General features: G+C 38.2%; 1 protein-coding gene across 3 annotated transcripts in view; it reads right to left on the minus strand.

Annotated features, from left to right (window-relative positions):
• The window catches only part of PLEKHA1 (pleckstrin homology domain containing A1), a 58673-nt gene that overhangs the window by 26922 nt on the left and 12432 nt on the right, over window positions 1-19319 (minus strand). For all 3 annotated transcript variants that reach the window (XM_067709164.1, XM_067709163.1, XM_067709165.1), the window contains exons 2-4: window positions 17974-18134; window positions 5668-5724; window positions 3380-3425 (exon numbers count right to left, since the gene is read on the minus strand). In XM_067709164.1, the coding sequence (XP_067565265.1) occupies window positions 3380-3425; window positions 5668-5724; window positions 17974-18114 (244 nt within the window). In that variant the 5' untranslated portion in view covers window positions 18115-18134. The remainder of the gene's footprint in view (window positions 1-3379; window positions 3426-5667; window positions 5725-17973; window positions 18135-19319) is intronic.

A 19319-nucleotide genomic window follows, 5' to 3' on the forward strand; every position in this document is an offset into this window, starting at 1 on the left:
CCTTATTTCATTTCAAGTCTTTACCATCAAAGTGAATGTACCAAATGGATAAAACCTGAAGCATAAACATTAGCTTGACTCCAAACAAAAATCATTTCACACCCCAGGATCAACTGGTTACGGTTCAAATATGGTTATGGGTCAAACGGTTATGAGACATTTTATTATATTTCTTTGCCAGTTTTCTCCCGTTTTCTCTATCTCTACTCTTTCTCTATCCTTTCCTTCTCTATTAGTCAGACGTTGGCTTTCTTAATGGAAACTCTAATTTTCTTATTTCTCTCCTACTATCTATCTTTGTTTTATTTTTAGCTTTCTTTGACTTCTTCTTTGGAGTTTTGCATTGTCTCATGTTCTTTTTCCTATGTGACAGTTCTTTCTTCTCAAATGTCATGCAATCCTGGACTGGCCAAGACCAGGATTGCATTTTGGTACCATATTTAAAAACAAGGTAACAAAAAACGGATTGGAAGCTCTCTTGAATATATGTAGGGTTTCTGACTGGTGGGCTTTGCTGTACAGCAATCTCCTCTGGTAGAAATGCCCAGCTGTCAGTACCTATGGCTCTCTTCTCTGGGGTGTTCAGATTCTTGCCCCACCTCCACCTGGCTGCCTGGTGCTCTGGGCCTGGACACGGGAAACAGTTGCATTCAGCGTGCAGACGTTTTCATTTAATCCTCCCATTTTCTGTTTCATGCCTCATCCCCCCACTTCTCTGAGACTACTGTCCCCACGCACACAGCCTCACTGATTCTATTTCTGGAGATACTACACATGCCATTCCTCGCTGGGATGGGGGAAGGGTGGCTGCCTGCCGGAGCCAGATGGAGGTAGGGACTAGAGGTTGTTTCTACGTAGACATGCAAACAAAGTCCCTGTGTTGGGTCCCTCCTCCCTGTTGCCTCCCCAGACCAAAGCCAACACCTAGTCTATCCAGAGCTGGCGTGGGGGCAGGACATGGAAATAGCTACCTTCCACTGGTCTCTTCTACTCTGTCAAGTCATTTATTCCTCCTCCATCCACTTTCCATCTTTATACACTGTGGATTACAGAAATCTGCTAGTTTCAGCAAAGATGGTTTGGATGTTTCTTGTTCTCACTGTTTGGGGGCAATCTGAGAGGAAACAGGGAAGGAAAGTCTTTATGTTGCCATTTTGAATGGAAGCTGTAGTTCCATTTTAGAAGCCAGTGCCTCTCTCTGAAGGCAAACATTTTATGAATCTTTACTCCCTCTAATATAAAGGACCAATAAACTGTTGGCAGACCAATAAATAACTGTTAATCTCTGATTTCAACTAAAATCACTCATTCTAAATACCCCAGTAACTGAACAGCAAATCTTTTACTGTCTATTGCTAGCCCTTCAAACTGTATGTTTGAGATTTTACATTGAAGACCTGTCAAGAGTATGCACATGATACACTCCAAAATACAAAGTTCTCTATCACTTGACTTGCCCCCAGTAGCCTTCCATTCAACAAGGTTCTGAGGCATTTTCCTATTTGGCAACCAAAAATTATAAATTTGTAATAAATACATGACTTTTTATTAGTTTCTTAGTGGCAATAAAAGCATTATAGAGGATTCTCTGAACAGCTATACTACATCTTGCTCATATCACATTTCCTTACTGGATATATATGATTGCCATCAGATGCTATCCCTAACATACTGCCTACAGAAGAAACCTGCTCTTTTCAAGCAAAAGAAAACAAAGAAATTTAACATCAATTCTACCCCAAGAAGTATCTTTTTTACTTAATGTAAAATAGTCCCTATTGATGTCAGCTGGAAACTGACATCAATAATTTCATCACTAATGTCCACTAACATACGCTGTAACAGCATATCGATCCTCCCAGCTTCAAGTACACCCACTATTTTAACAGATTCTAAAGTTTTCCATTCTTGATCTTCAAGCTCCATCCAGTCCTCAATTACTGTCACCAGAATATTTCCATTTGGACGTTTCCCCACCATTCAAACTCCTTACCGAACATTTCACCCTATCTAATCTGCTCTCCTGGATCCCTCATTTCTTTCCTTGAAGCAAACCTACTGGACACCTCTCTCTTCCCTTCAACTCCCACATATCCAGTCACCGAGTCCTTGTGCTTTTCCTTTTGATGTTCTTCATACCTCCTCTTTCCCCCAATTCAGGCTCTATGTTAGGAACAGCAGTTCAAAAGCCACTTAACTAATGTACTTGCATCAAGCTCTCCGATCCATAAAAAAAAAAAAACTTCCTTCACCCTATATCTACTTTCTAGATGCTCTCTAATTTCTCTTCTCTCGTTTTCCAGAAAATAAAAGAAACAAACAAAAAAAAATCACTTGTCGGGCTTCCCTCGTGGCGCAGTGGTTGAGAGTCCGCCTGCCAATGCAGGGGACACGGGTTCGTGCCGCGGTCCGGGAAGATCCCACATGCCGCGGAGCGGCTGGGCCCGTGAGCCATGGCCGCTAAGCCTGCGCGTCCGGAGCCTGTGCTCCGCAGCGGGAGAGGCCACAGCAGTGAGAGGCCTGCGTACCGCAAAAAAAAAAAAAAATCGCTTGTCAACACGTTACACCCTGACTCCTCTCTTTCTACTTTTCAGTCTCTCACCATTCTCTCCAGCTTTACTGAGTGTTCAGTTCTCTGCTCACACCTTGTTCTTCTCCCCTGCACGCCTCTGTCCTCCCAGCTTTTCTCCCCAGTGATAAAGGATGATCAGGTTAGTCTCATCCAGTGTGGCTCCCTTCACTCCCAAGATCTCCAAAAAGGATCTGAAGCTCTTCCTTGAATAGACTGTACATTGCTTTATCTACCGCCTGTGATAAATGTAACGATAACTCCCTGGTACTGTATCTGTCTGTGAGACAGCCAGCCCGTGAGATTCTTAAGGGCAGCAATTGCTTCTTATTACTCTCATAGCCCCATGGCAAGCACAGTGCATATACCAGACATTCATTAAATGTTCACTGAGCACTTAATCAAATACCCTCAACTACCCTTGCTCCCAAACTGTAAACTTCTCATTACCCATAAGCTGCAAACTAAATCCTTTCTGTTATTTAAGTATTGAATATCAAATAATATCGGGTAGAGCGTTTAAAATTAATCTCACTGGACGTGATCACTATAAATGTCTAGATAATGATTACACATGGGCTGAGTGGGAGGAGGTTGTGACTGGGATGGGACACAGGAAAGAGGCTTCAGGGGTTGGGGAGCAGTTTTATTTCTTCACCAGATGATAGTTTCAAGGGAATTTGCCTTAGAATAATTCATTACCCTATAGGATTGTGTTGTGTGGTTTTCTGTGACTGTTTTTTCTTACAATATGATGAAATTATATTAGTCTAACTTAAAATAACTAACGTATAAAATATGGCTACTCACCAAAACAGAACTCAGCCTTTGGCCTTAGCTTAGTTGCATCGCTAACCTAACAAGAAAGAGAGATGAATCACTCACTTCTTCATGTGCTACTATAACCAATCTTAAACACTATGTGAATTCCACATGTATGATTCCCCAGTAATCATACACATTTAGCACACAGATCTAAAATTAAACTTTAAGGCAACTGAAAAAGAACTGTAAATTAAATTTAGAATATGGGTCCCAACTTTAAGATGTTTAAAACAAAAGATACTTCCATGCTCTCTTTGAACAAAATTGTTTTTTCTTCAAAGGAAGTGCAAAGAAATTGAAAATAAACCATTAAGTTTTATGTCACACATACACATATTTTTGGTTTAATGTAGTTTTCAAAATACCCTCAATGAATACACCACAGAAACTATGAATTCTTGCCAAATTGCATATTTCTAAATTAGCTGTGAACTGCATGAGGAAATGGTGGTGGGTAAGGGGGAGATTGTATATTTAATAAAGTCCAAAAATCCAGAAGGCATTAACCTGCAATGAGGAAATCAAAATGGCACTGGATTCCCACTTGTACATTAAAATACCCTAGGATAATAATGGGCCCCTCCTTTACTAAAAGCGGCACATGGTCCCGTATAGAAGGTGAAGCAACTAGTTGCACCTGGTTGCTGCTAGCCCTTTAAATAAAGTAGCTCACATGGAAGCCCATTCACGACTGTTGCCATGCTGTTGCCCAGTGTTAGAACTTACAACTGTAGCATCTGTTCTGTACCTTCAGAAGGAATTCTAAGTCTGGGGTTCCTGACTGATCTCAACTACAAATTGAGCAGTGAGTCACAATGAAATTTGTTCCAGGAATTAATTCTGGGGAAAAAGTGGCATGTCTAAAGTAGAGTACAAGGTGTACAATTCAAACTTCAGTAAGCTGTGGGACAGAGATGAAACCTAACAGAACTACACAGGGAAGGTTATTTTAAAAAGGAAGCAATGGAGAAGGGGAATGCAGCTGGCCAGTCAGTCTGCCTGCTTTGCTGAGTTAATACCTTAATTTTTAAAAAGACCAGGCAACAAGCAATTGAAAAGATACAGGCACATGGGCAATTTCTACCTCAAATGCCTATTCCAAGAAAACAGGCCTTTCCACATCACTTCATTAAGAGTCAAAGGTCCCTGGCAGCATATTTACATTGTAGTATACCTTTACTGTAGGCAATCAGGTAAAGGGGAGGTGGGGGCCGGAATTATCTACAATTTATTCTACAATGTAATTCTACACTTGCTTCCTAATGATAGTCTCTATAGAATTTAAGCTGTAAGATACCCTGAAGTATTACTAAATGTCTTAAATTTACAGGAACACTTGAGATATACTTCAACAATATTTGTCTTTTGCAAATTTACATAATATGGCTTTAACATAAAATGGTTCCCTTTAAATATGTAATTTTTTTGGTCAATGAGAATGAATAGCTCTATTATGATGCTGATAACAGCTTTTTTAAATCAAAATATCTTTCTTTTAAATAGAGGCACACTTGTAAATTGTTCTTCTGTTGAAGACCTTTGCTAACAAATCTCAGTGTATGCATAATAGTATGTATATGCATATTAATCATACTGAGTTGGTATTTTTCATATCTCATCTTAAGTCATCATCAAGCTTATTACTTTGTGTAAAACAAAACTAGTTCCTCAGCATCTCTCTATCTCAGTTCCCCAAACACTAAGAAAAGACAATAAGAGGGAAAAAACTACCTAATACCAAATCTAAATTTCTGAAAAGAAAAGAAAAACAGTATTGCAAAAATTCCAGAAAAATCAACAAACAAGAAAACAAGTTAGTAGAGACAAAGTCAAATGAGGGAAAAAAACCCATCTTTTATCATGAAGATGGTTCATATTTTCCTCAAAGTAAAACATAAAGGAACAAACAAAGGTAATGAGATTAAAAATTACAGTTTAAATAAATAAATACAGACTTAGAAAAATCTTCTCCAGATTTCCCAAAGACAGAACCTAATTGGTAACAGATGAATCTCCCCTTCTGACGTTCATATACCTGATCATAAAAGTTAATGTTAACTTTTCAATTTGCCACATCCTGTAATTTAACTCCATATTCTTCCTAATTTTATCAAAGAACTTCCTAAACATAGTAATCAGGTACTGTTTTCAATGTAATATGAACCAGAACATCATCTTAAATGGCAAAGCGAGGAGATGGCTCCTTTTATTCACACTCTCATTCTAAGGGATTTTAATTCATGCATGAATGTAAGACAATACAGAGAGACTACCTTTGAAATGTAGGTAAGTTTAATGGCTCCAACACGTGATGATCCAGAAGGCAGGTTCTATAAACAGATTATTAATATATAATTATTATCCAACATTACAAATTTATTTCATATAAAATGTTCTACACACACCAAAAAAGTTAAGAAATCAGATTTTTTTAAATGTCACACTTTACAAATTAACATTCCAGTTCAAGTATTTACTAAGTCTGAAATCAAGTGGACAACATGGATAACAAAACTGAACTCTAGTCTGTTCCACCACAACGCATTTTATAACTAAAAGGCTATTTTGTTAGCACTGTATCTAAACTTTTCTTTTTCATAAACAAGATCAGATTTTACTCCAGAAAGCAATGGGGAAAAATATTTAGACATAAAACAAACACAGATGTAAGAAATTTCAAAAGAGTATACATGTAACTTTGTTTTATTAAAATTTTTAAATCAAATATATCTCTTGAAAAAGACTGAATTTTCCCTCATTTAAATTATATTAGTATTTATTACACCATAACTAATCTACATTTATACCATTTTTCCAAAAAATTATTGATACTTTTAAAACCATATTCAGGGAATGTATATATTGGCACTTTCATAAAAAAATATTTTTATTCTTCCCTTAACAAGTTTAAGATGTAGTTTGTGTCTTAAAAGAGCTAAGGGTAAATTAAGAAGAAGGAGAATCATTTCATGCTGAGGCTATCAGGAAAGACTCAGTGAAAGAATGAAGGGCTTTTAAGCTGTACTTTATTAAAGAAAAATTCTGAAACACAAAAAGCAGGAGAGAGAATATTCCAGGCAGAGAAAACAGATGAGCTACAGCAAGCAGATGAGGATGTCCAGAAGCTCTCTACTGAAATGGGAAAAAGGCTGTGTTGGGCCATAATATAGAGTCATATAGGGCTGAAGAAAGAAACAGCAGTTTAGGAACTTGAACTAAGAACCTAATTATACAGGACCTAAATAAGAAACAAACTAGCAAGGAATTTATACTGTTAAGAATTTGAAAACATTAAAGAAGGCTTTGTGAGCAGTTCTGTAATCAAACTGTGTTTTAATTAATATATCTTATAACAAACTGGATGGATTATATAAAGGGGGAAGATGGAGGTGGGAAAATCAGATAAAAGAATCTGGAAAAAAGTAATAAATATAAACGCAAAGACTGACAGATTTCAAAAGTAAAACAATCTTGATTTTGAATGTTTCCTCCACTGTAGATTAAGAATCAACCTTTTGGGACCTTCAAGGTGGCAGAGGAGTAAGACATGGAGATCACCTTCCTCCCCAAATACATCAAAAATACATCTACAGGTGGAACAACTCCTACAGAACACCAACTGAATGCTAGCAGAAGACCTCAGACTTGCCAAAATGCAAGAAACTCCCCATGTACCTGGGAAGGGTAAAAGAAAAAAGAAAAAACAGAGACAAAAGAATAGGGATGGGACCTGCACCTCTGGGAGGGAGCTGTGAAGGAGGAAAAGTTTCCACACACTAGGAAGCCCCTTCACTGGAAGAGATGGGGGTGGGAGGGGGGTGGGCAGGGGGGAAGCTTCAGAGTCACGGAGGAGAGCACAGCAACAGGGGTGCAGAGGGCAAAGCGGAAAGATTCCCGCACAGAGAGGATCGGTGCCAACCAGCACTCACCAGCCAGAGAGGCTTGTGTGCTCACCTGCCGGGGCAGGTCAGGGCTGGGAGCTGAGGCTCGGGCTTTGGAGGTCAGATCCCAGAGACAGGACTGGGGCTGGCTGCGTGAACACAGCCTGAAGGGGGCTAGTGTGCCACAGCTAGCCAGGAGGGAGTCCGGAAAAAAGTCTGTACCTGCCTAAGAGGCAAGAGACCATTGTTTCAGGGTGTGTGAGGAGAGGGGAATCCTTCCCTGTCTGCCCACAGAAGGCAGAGCACTGCCTTAACAAGCTCCAGAGACAGGCGCGAGCCACAGCTATCAGCTCAGACCCCAGAGATGGGCGTGAAACACTAATGCTGCTGCTGCAGCGCCAGGAACCCTGCGTGCAAGCACAGGTCACTATCCACACCCGCGCTCAGGAGCCTTTGCAGCCCGCCACTGCCAGGGGTCCCACGATCCAGGGACAACTTCCCTGGGAGAACACACAGCACGCCTCAGGCTGTTGCAGTGTCACGCCAGCCTCTGCCGCTGCAGGTTCCTCCCACTTTCCAACTCTAACTACCATACCCCTCCCACCCCCTAGCTTGAATGAGCCAGAGCGCCCTAATCAGCTGCTGCTTTAACCCCGTCCTGTCTGGGTAGGAACAGAAGGCTGAGGGCAACCTACACGCAGAGGTGAGGACAAAACCAAAGCTGAACCCCAGGAGCTGTGCGAAGAACGAAGAGAAAGGGAAATCTCTCCCAGCAGCCTCAGGAGCAGTGGATTAAATCCCCACAATCAACCTGAGGTACCCTGCATCTGTGGAATACCTGAATAGACAACAAATCAAGCCAAAATTGAGGCGGTGGACTTTAGAAGCAACTGTAGACTTGGGGTTTGCTGTCTACGACTGACTTGTTTCTGATTTTTACGTTTATCTTAGTATAGTTTTTAGTGCTTGTTATCATTGGTGGATTTGTTTACTGGTTTGGTTGCTCTCTTTTTTTTATTACTTTTTTATTTTAATAATTTTTTTTAATTTTAATTATTTTATTCATTTATTTACTTACTTTTTTTCCCTCCCTTTTCTTCTGAGCCATGTGGCTGACAGACTCTTGGTGCTCTGGTCTGGTGTCAGGCCTGAGCCTCTGAGGCGGGAGAGCCAAGTTCAGGACATTGGACCACCAGAGACCTCCCGGCCCCATGTAATATCAATCAGCGAGAGCTCTCCCAGAGATCTCCATCTCAACACTAAAACCCAGCTCCACCCAACGGCCAGCAAGCTCCAGTGTTGGACGCCCCATGTCAAACAACCAGCAAGACAGGAATACAACCCACCTATTAGCAGAGAGGCTGCCTAAAATGATACTAAGTTCACAGACACCCCAAAACACACCATTGGACGTAGCCCTGCCCACCAGAAAGTCAAGATCCAGCCCCACCCACCAGAACATAGGCACCAGTCCCCTCCACCAGGAAGCCTACACAACCCTGAACCAACCTTACCCACTGGGGGCAGACACTAAAAACAATGGGAACTATGAACCTGCAGGCTGCAAAAAGGAGACCCTAAGCACAGCAAGTTAAGCAAAATGAGAAGACAGAGAAATACGCAGCAGATGAAGGAGCAAGATAAAAACCCACCAGACCAAACAAAGGAAGAGGAAATAGGCAGTCTACCTGAAAAAGAATTCAGAGTAATGATAGTGAAGATGATCCAAATTCTTGGAAATAGAATGGAGAAAATATAAGAAACGTTTACCAAGGACCTAGAAGAACTAAAGAGCAAACAAACAATGATGAACGACACAATAAATGAAATTAAAAATTCTCTAGAAGGGATCAATAGCAGAATAACTGAGGCAGAAGAACAGATAAGTGACCTGGAAGATAAAATAGTGGAAATAACTACAGCAGAGCAGAATAAAGAAAAAAGAATGAAAAAATTGAGGACAATCTCAGAGACCTCTGGAACAACATTAAACGCACCAACATTTGAATTATAGGGGTCCCAGAAGAAGAGAAAAAGAAACGGACTGAGAAAATATTTGAAGACATTATAGTTGAAAACTTCCTTAACATGGGAAAGGAAACAGTCAATGAAGTCCAGGAAGCACAGAGAGTCCCATACAGGATAAATCCAAGGAGAAACACACCAAGACACATATTAATCAAACTATCAAAAATTAAATACAAAGAAAAAATATTAAAAGCAGCAAGGAAAAAGCAACAAATAACATACAAGGGAATCCCCATAAGGTTAACAGCTGATCTTTCAGCAGAAACTCTGCAAGCCAGAAAGGAGCGGCAGGACGTATTTAAAGCGATGAAAGGGAAAAAGCTACAACCAAGATTACTCTACCCAGCAAGGACCTCATTCAGATTCGATGGAGAAATTAAAACATTTACAGACAAGCAAAAGTTAAGAGAATTCAGCACCACCAAACCAGCTTTACAACAAATACTAAAGGAACTTCTCTAGGCAGGAAACACAAGAGAAGGTAAACACCTACAAAAACAAACCCAAAACAATTGAGAAAATGGTAATAGGAACATACATATCGATAATTACCTTAAATGTAAATGGATTAAATGCTCCAACCAAAAGACACAGACTGGCTGAATGGATACAAAAACAAGACCTGTATATATGCTGTCTACAAGAGACCCACTTCAGACCTAGGGACACATACAGACTGAAAGTGAAGGGATGGAAAAAGGTATTCCATGCAAATGGAAATCAAAAGAAAGCTGGAGTAGCAATTCTCATATCAGATAAAATAGACTTTAAAATAAAGACTATTACAAGAGACAAAGAAGGACACTACATAATGATCAAGGGATCAATCCAAGAAGAAGATATAACAACTGTAAATGTTTATGCACCCAACATAAGAGCACCTCCATACATAAGGCAAATGCTAACAGCCATAAAAGGGGAAATCGACAGTAACACAAGGGTAGGGGACTTTAATACCGCACTTTCACCAATGGACAGATCATCCAAAATGAAAATAAATACGGAAACACAAGCTTTAAATGACATATTAGACAAGATGGGACTTAACTGATATTTATAGGACATTCCATCCAAAAAAAACAGAACACACTTTCTTCTCAAGTGCTCATGCAACACTCTCCAGGATAGATCGTATCTTGGGTCACAAATCAAGCCTTGGTAAATTTAAGAAAATTGAAATTGTATCAAGTATCTTTTCCGACCACAATGCTATGAGACTAGATATCAATCACAGGGAAAAAACTGTAAAAAATACAAACACATGGAGACTAAACAATACACTACTAAATAACCAAGAGATCATGGAAGAAATCAAAGAGGAAATCAAAAAATACCTAGAAACAAATGACAATGAAAACACGACGACCCAAAACCTATGGGATGCAGCAAAAGCGGTTCTAAGAGGGAAGTTTACAGCAATACAATCCTACCTCAAGAAAAAAGAAACATCTCAAATAAACTACCTAACCTTACACCTAAAGCAATTAGAGAAAGAAGAACAAAAAAACCCTAAAGGTAGCAGAAGGAAAGAAATCATAAAGATCAGGTCAGAAATAAATGAAAAATATGAAGGAAACAATAGCAAGGATCAATAAAACTAAAAGCCGGTTCTTTGAGAAGATAAACAGAATTGAAACCAGTAGCCAGACTCATCAAGAAAAAAAGAGAGAAGACTCAAATCAACAGAATTAGAAAAGAAAAAGGAGAAGTAACAACTGACGCTGCAGAAATACAAAGGATCATGAGAGATTACTACAAACAACTATATGCCCATAAAGCAGACAACCTAGAAGAAATGGACAAATTCTTAGAAAAGCACAAGCTTCCGAGACTGAACCAGGAAGAAATAGAAAATATAAACAGACCAGTCACAAGCACTGAAATTGAAACTGTGATTAAAAATCTTCTAACAAACAAAAAGCCCAGGACCAAATGGCTTCACAGGTGAATTCTAGCAAACATTTAGAGCACAGCTAACACCTATCCTTCTCAAACTCTTCCAAAATACAGCAGAGAGAGGAACACTCCCAAACTCACTCTATGAGGCCACCATCACCCTGATACTAAAACCAAAGATGTCACAAAAAAAGAAAACTACAGACCAATATCACTGATGAACATGGATGCAAAAATCCTCAACAAAATACTAGAAAACAGAATCCAACAGCACATTAAAAGGATCATATACCATGATCAAGTGGGGTTTATCCCAGGAATGCAAGGACTCTTCAATACATGCAAATCAATCAATGTCATAAACCATATTAACAAATTGAAGAAGAAAAACCATATGATCATCTCAATAGATGCAGAGAAAGCTTTCGACAAAATTCAACACCCATTTATGATAAAAACTCTCCAGAAAGTAGGCACAGAGGGAACTTATCTCAACATAATAAAGGCCATATATGACAAACCCACAGCCAACGTCATTCTCAATGGTGAAAAACTGAAGCCATTTCCTCTAAAATCAGGAACAAGACAAGGATGCCCACCCTCACCACTATTATTCAACACAGTTTTGGAAGTTTTAGCCACAGCAATCAGAAAAGAAAAATAAATAAAAGGAATACAAATTGGAAAAGAAGAAGTAAAAGTGTCACTGTTTGCAGATGACGTGATACTATACATAGAGAATCCTAAAGATGCTACCAGAAAACTACTAGAGCTAATCAATGAACTTGGTAAAGTAGCAGGACACAAAATTAATGCACAGAAATCTCTTGCATTCCTATACACGAATGATGAAAAATCTGAAAGAGAAATTAAGGAAACACTCCCATTTACCACTGCAACAAAAAAAGAAAATACCTAGGAATAAACCTACCTAAGGAGACGAAAGACCTGTATGCAGAAAACTATAAGAAACTGATGAAAGAAATTAAAGATGATACAAACAGATGGAGAGATATACCAAGTTCTTGGACTGGAAGAATCAACACTGTGAAAATGACTATACTACCCAAAGCAATCTACAGATTCAATGCAATCCCTATCAAACTACCAATGACATTTTTCACAGAACTAGAACAAAAAAATCACACAATTTGTATGGAAACACAAAAGACCCCGAATAGCCAAAGCAATCTTGAGAAAGAAAAATGGAGCTGGAGGAATCAGGCTCCCTGACTTCAGACTATACTACAAAGCTACAGTAATCAAGACAGTATGGTACTGGCACAAAAACAGAAATATAGATCAATGGAACAGGATAGAAAGCCCAGAGATAAACCCACACACATATGGTCACCTTGTCTTTGATAAAGGAGGCAAGAGTATACAATGGAGAAAAGACAGCCTCTTCAATAAGTGGTGCTGGGAAAACTAGACAGCTACATGTAAAAGAATGAAATAAGAACACTCCCTAACACCATACACAAAAAAACTCAAAATGGATTAAAGACCTAAATTTAAGGCCAGACACTATAAAACTCTTAGAGGGTAACATAGGCAGAACACTCTATGACATAAATCACAGCAAGATCCTTTTTGACCCAGCTCCTAGAGAAATGGAAATAAAAACAAAAATAAACAAATGGGACCTAATGAAACTTAAAAACTTTTGCACAGCAAAGGAAACCATAAACAAGATGAAAAGACAACCCTCAGAATGGGAGAAAATATTTGCAAATGAAGCAAATGACAAAGGATTAATCTCCAAAATATACAAGCAGCACATGCAGCTGAATATCAAGAAAAACAAACAACCCAATCTAAAAATGGGCAGAAGACCTAAACAGACATTTCTACAAAGAAGATATGCAGATTGCCAACAAACACATGAAAGGATGCTCAACATCACTAATCATTAGAGAAATGCAAATCAAAACTACAATGAGGTATCACCTCACACTGGCAGAATGGCCATTATCAAAAAATCTACAAACAATAAGTGCGGGAGAAGGTGTGGAGAAAAGGGAACCCTCCTCTGGAGCCCATGCACCACAGCTACAGAGAAGCCCAGATGCGGCAACAAAAGATCCCACATGCCGCATCTAAGACCCCGATGCAGCCACATAAAAAAATAAATATTTAATAAAAAAATCTGTGGGCTTGTTCCCAGGAATGATTAGGAGGTACCTTTCTCAAACCTCTATAAGCTTAGCAGAAACATTTAATTCTATGGAAGCCTAGAAATTTAAAAGACTTAAGATTCACATACATGAACTGATTATTGTTTACAGGGACAGGTCTTTTCAAAACCTGTAGTTTCTATGTAAACTACAACTCTATTATGTTCTGCTTTAAACTACAGACTGTACGAGCTTCCAAATTTAAATCTCCATAAATATGTATATAAAATAAAATTATAATTTTTAATATATACCTTTAAATGGTTGTGTTTTTATATAAAATGTTTTATGTTTAAAGGTTTTTTAAAAAATTTTGGATAAGAAAATGAAATGTTAAAATATCTTCAAGATCTCCTAACCACTACCAATGTGATTTTTTTTCAAACACTGCTATCCTTCCATTCAAAATCATTATTTTTCTTTTAAGTCCTCCATAAGTCTATTATTTGAACTAGCTGAATACAGCTCTAACCCCGTGTGTGAGGAAGAGAAATGAGCAACTATGTCATCACTGCATGACATAAAGCGTCACAGATTAAATAGTGGCACAGTAAAAGGAAATATAAGTAGCTGGGAGATAAAATGATATTCAAAATACCTAGTTTCTAAGAACTGGTACGATTACTGCCAAGTTCAACCAGAAAAAATCTGGGTTTCAAAATTTGTTACTTGACAATGAACAAGAAATAATAAACCAATCTGACATTTAAGATAAAAAGGGAAAGAAACCGTTTGTTCTCATGAGTTCCTGTACTCATTTTGCCAAAATACTCTTTCAAGTTTTCTCAAATTCACTTCCTAATAAAGCTACTTAGTTATTTAATTCTCCACCACTTCTCATTCCCTCAATAAAACACAGAAAGCGCCGGGACTTCCCTAGTGGCGCAGTGGTTAAAAATACACCTGCCAATGCAGGAGACACGGGTTTGAGCCCTGGTCCGGGAAGATCCCACATGCCGCGGAGCAACTAAGCCTGTGTGCCACAACTACTGAGCCTGTGCTCTAGAGCCCGCAAGCCACAACTACTGAGCCCACGTGCCACAACTACTGAAGCCCGAGTGCCTAGAGCCCATGCTCCACAGCAAGAGAAGCCACCGCGATGAGAAGCCCACTCACCACAACAAAGAGTAGCCCCTGCTCACTGCAACTAGAGAAAGCCTGCGTGCAGCAGCAAAGACCCAACACAGCCATAAATAAATAAATAAATTTATTTATTTTTAAAAAAACAACACAGAAAGCCCCAAATTGATCCCTAGTAATACACTACAATGGATTTTTAAACCAATGGTTAGTGGTAAAGAAAGCAGTGATCAGAGGAAGAACGGCTCCCTAAGGACAGGTGAGCCAAACTAACTTCTTTCATTATCAGGGTTACTATGATCAGTAAAGCAGTCAGTGTTACAGCACTTAACATAGCAACCAGATTGAATCATATGAAATTGCCGTTTTTTAGTAGATCAAAATGGTGGTATATTGGCAATTTCATGTGGTTCAACCACAATAATCTTATCAAGACATTTTACTAAAGTTTTCATGAAGAGATGTGCCTTAATACATTTTAAAGTGACACAAAGCTGGTATTGATGGCTAATACACTGGACAGTAGAATGCAGATTGTAAAAGATTCTTATCAGTTGGAATGAAGAGATAAAATTATTAAGAACTGAATAAAAAGACAGATTTAAAATTCTATACTACATTCAAAAACACTAATGGGCTAATTACACCACAGAAATCTGGCTTTAGAAGAGTTCATGTGAAAAAGATCTAGCTGAGTCCAAACTTTAACATATACCCTCCCTGCTATAGCCAAAGTGAACTATTTTCCAAATACACTACAGGGTTTCTTACTTTGATTTCCTGCCCATGCTATTCTTTGAGCACCAGAATACCCACTTCTCCACCTCTTGGCCAAAATCATACCCATTCTTCTAGATCAATTTCAAATGTTACCACCTCCGTCAAGACTTTCACTCCCTCTGCTAGCTATAATCACACCTTTCCTCTGAAATTCAAGCTTATGGTTCCTTCAGTGTAATAAACATATTCTATTTTGTACTTTTCTTCTTTTAGCTCTGTTTAAGTGGGAAGTACCGACAAAAGGAGAAATTCTAAGAAGACTCTATTACATATAAAGACAGAAAAACAATCAAGGAGTTATAAATAAAATTCAGGAGAAACTATATACGAGTCAGCCAGATCTTATGAAGACAAATGAGGGAGAGCTCACAGGCAGGACTGAGCAGTGGTTTGCATGGGGGAGGAAAACCGAAACTGGAATCTAATAAACTGTAATCAGAGGGAGTCAAAGGGGGCTAAGTTACTTTCCACCTTGGGAAAAGGAGTTTGGGAAGGGATTGTGCCACAGATAAAGGGATGGGTAGTAAAAGGGAGGAACTGGATTTATGTTTTTAAAAAAAGGAAAAAGAAGGTAAACATGAACTTTTGATTTCTGCTGACTTGGTCCTTCTCCCAGTGACTCTGGTCAAGTAAATAAAGGTATTAATCATGCAGTTGCATAGACAGGTTACTATCACCCAAGAAAGTTGGTCACACCCAGAGATAAGGGAGTAAAACAGGGTGTCAATAAACTCAATAAGGATAAGGAGAGAGAAAAGACAGTTCCTAGCAAAGAAAGTCTCATACAAAGTCAGCACTCAAATAATATAAACTGAATTAAAATACAAATTATCTTCCAAAATTTGAAAGGCTGCATGTGGATAAAGGACTAAATTTATAGAGAATCAGAGGGCAAAAGTAGATCAGTAAGTAGAAGAGGCAAAAGTAGATCAGTAAGTAGAAGATCCAAGGAACCAGCTTCTGGTGCACAAAAAAAATAATAATTAAAAACTGTCTCGAATATAATAAACACTTTTTTTGTGTTTTTTTAGTAATATATAGTTCAAACAACAGTTAAAGTGAAGATCAGGGATAGATGGGTTTCTTGCATTAAGGAGGAGGTTGAATTAATACTAAGGACTAAGGTCCCTAACAACTCAAATTCTTTTTTTTTTTTTTACATTTATAATTTCTTTTAATTATCAGTAGAAGTGCGAGTTGTCAGTATATCTGGTGTAGGAAATGATAAATGTATAAACTCCAAATCCAAGATATATGACACTGTATTTTCTAAAACTTCAACTTCTTGTATTGTGTGACCTTGGGTATATTTTAAACCAGATCGCTGGAGGCTGCCCTGATCACCATCTTATTACCTTTTGTGTAACAGAAGGAAAAAAAAACCTGTCACAGGACTTCCCTGGCGGTCCAGTGGTTAAGACTCTGCGCTTCCAATGCAGGGGGCGCGGGTTTGATCCCTGCTCCAGGAACTGGGATTCCCCATGCCGCATGGCGCGGCCAAAAAATGGAAAAAAGAAAAAACCTGTCAGAAGTCAAGCTCCAATTTATCATCTCTCCTTGGTCTGTCCCCATTACAGGACAGGATGAGGGGATGTTTGCTTCCTGACTGGACTTGCTTTTCACAAAGTCCTGCTGGGGGTTACTCAGTACCCTGTGGCCTTCAAGGGTATTGCCAATTGATTACTTTTTCAATTATCTAGTATTTATCCTAGTTCTCTCTTTTTTCCTTTTTTATTTTAATTTTTTTACTGAAATATAGTTGATTTACAATTTTGTGTTAATTTCTGCTACATATATATATGCCATATACACACATATACATACACACTCTTTTTTATATTCTTTCCCATTATGATTTATCTCAGGATATTGAATATAGTTCCTTACATCTCAAATTCTATATAAACAAATATAAATGCATTAGCACATATTTATTTTGTCTAACCTAAAATCAGTACTGGGGAGGAAAGAATACCAGACCAGTTGTTAGGGGATCTGGGTCCTGCTCTGTGACACAGAATGGAACCTCCTACCAGTCCCTGCTCTTCCCCAACTTTTCATTCCTCACCTGCACAAGTCATCCACTAGACCAAATCAGCTTAGAAGTTTGCTAGGGACTCATCTCTTGCTTTGCACATGCTTCCTTGCAACATACTTCTCAATTTGAATAAAGAGTTTCACAGGCAGAGAAAATTTAAAACTACTCAACAGATGATCTCTAATCCAAGGCCACTCACAGATCTTAAAACTGGGATTCTAATTTTTAATATACGACATTTACCTCCAATAATTTGCAAAACAACAATAAAATCAAATTCACGAGTGGCCAACACTCAAGTCTGACACTACAAGATGAAAGACTATACATGTGCAAGAGTATCAACTCGTTTAAGTAGTTTATTTACCAAAAGATAGTAGTCTCTATCTTAGAGACAGTATCTTAAATTTAAACGATTCAAAAATTTTCTACCAGAGTTAAGAGTTGCCCCTCCCAAGGAAGGGAAAACATAAATACATGCATAAATTTTTATCAAATAAACTTAGTTTCATCTTCTGAAATTTATTTAACACAGTAGGAGTTGGGGGTACAGGGCAAGGAGAATACAGTCAGTAGAAATAAATCTAAACATATTTTGTTTAGGAAGACAAATCCTAACACCTGCATAGTATATCAAATACTTTCATAATTAAAACTCTTGTATGCTTTTGAAGAGGTAACCCTTTGGATTTTACAAACCTGTGGATTATCCATGTACCATACAAAACTATCTTCTCTGGTATCCAGTATGAAGTACCTCCGAAGAAATTTCCCACTGTTTTCATTTTCTTCAATGTCTAGAAAACCACAAATGCGATTCTGACGATCCACATAAGGCATTTCTGTGCTTGAACATTACACTGTAAAATAAAAACATTAACAGTAAGTACTTCTCAGTGGACTTCAAGCATTAAATGTGCTATGGTATGGTTTATTCAACAAAGAGCCCACTTTCCAACATTAGGTGGGGGCTGGTTAATGTGAATACATAAAAGCATGGGCAAAAATCACTTGAAATTAAGCTTATTGTGAGTGGTTACTAAATGCAACTATATAGAACTGATGCGGACAAGGGACAGCTATTCATGTCAGCTGAATAATTTACTTAACTTTTCACTATGAGTAGGCATCGTCATCCCCATTTCATAGGTAAGAAATATAACACTGAGAAGGGGAAGTGCCTTTCCAAGATTAGTGAACTAGCAGGTAATGAATCAAAACATGAACCCAGATTCTTGGACTCCAGAGCTTATATCTTAACGTTTACATCATCCTGTCACTCTAAAATCCTTGGTATTATTAAAACCAAAATGAATCAAAATAAAGTAAGCTAACATCATGAAAAGCGAGATAAGCAGGTATTATATGCCCCCCGAATGGAAGACACAAACATCACCAATAAAGAACATATAACAAAAAAAAAAAAAAAAAAGGTTTGTCTCAATCTGATCAAGTTTCTAGATTTCCCTAAGTCCAGCTTCCAGTTCACAGGAAACAAAGAACACAGAAGAACATATTAAACTTCACCACAGGTATTCAATCAGCAAAAGTGGACCGTGGGAAACATCAGGACCAAAAGCCCAGTTTCTTCAGCAAATAAACTACTACAGGGGGAAAAAAAAAAAAGGAGAGAGAAAGAGAAGTCACAGATTAAAAGACACTTCAGAGGCATATCATATTCTGATTCTGAAGTACTGAAATTTTTGTTATGTTCACTAAAGTTAAAAACCATGGCTTGGATAAAAAGCAGTGTTTCCATCCATTTTTCTCTAAAAACTGTAGATATGTGATTCCCTCCTGATGTGATGCAAATCTGCAAACTATTCCTACTCCAAAGGTACTTCTACAGCCAGCGCCAACATCTTTCGGCAGGTTGAATTATTTATGTAACTATTTTTTCGTTTAACTCACAGTGAAAATTCAATTAGAATATGCCCTGATATACTGTTTATCTAAATCACTATTCTGTATACAGCCAGAGAAATGGTGAAACACGCCAAAAAGTTTTCTTTAATTAATTAGTTTATTTATTTTTGGCTGCATTG

This window comes from Pseudorca crassidens, chromosome 16 (genome assembly GCF_039906515.1).
Source record: "Pseudorca crassidens isolate mPseCra1 chromosome 16, mPseCra1.hap1, whole genome shotgun sequence".
NCBI lineage: Eukaryota > Metazoa > Chordata > Mammalia > Artiodactyla > Delphinidae > Pseudorca > Pseudorca crassidens.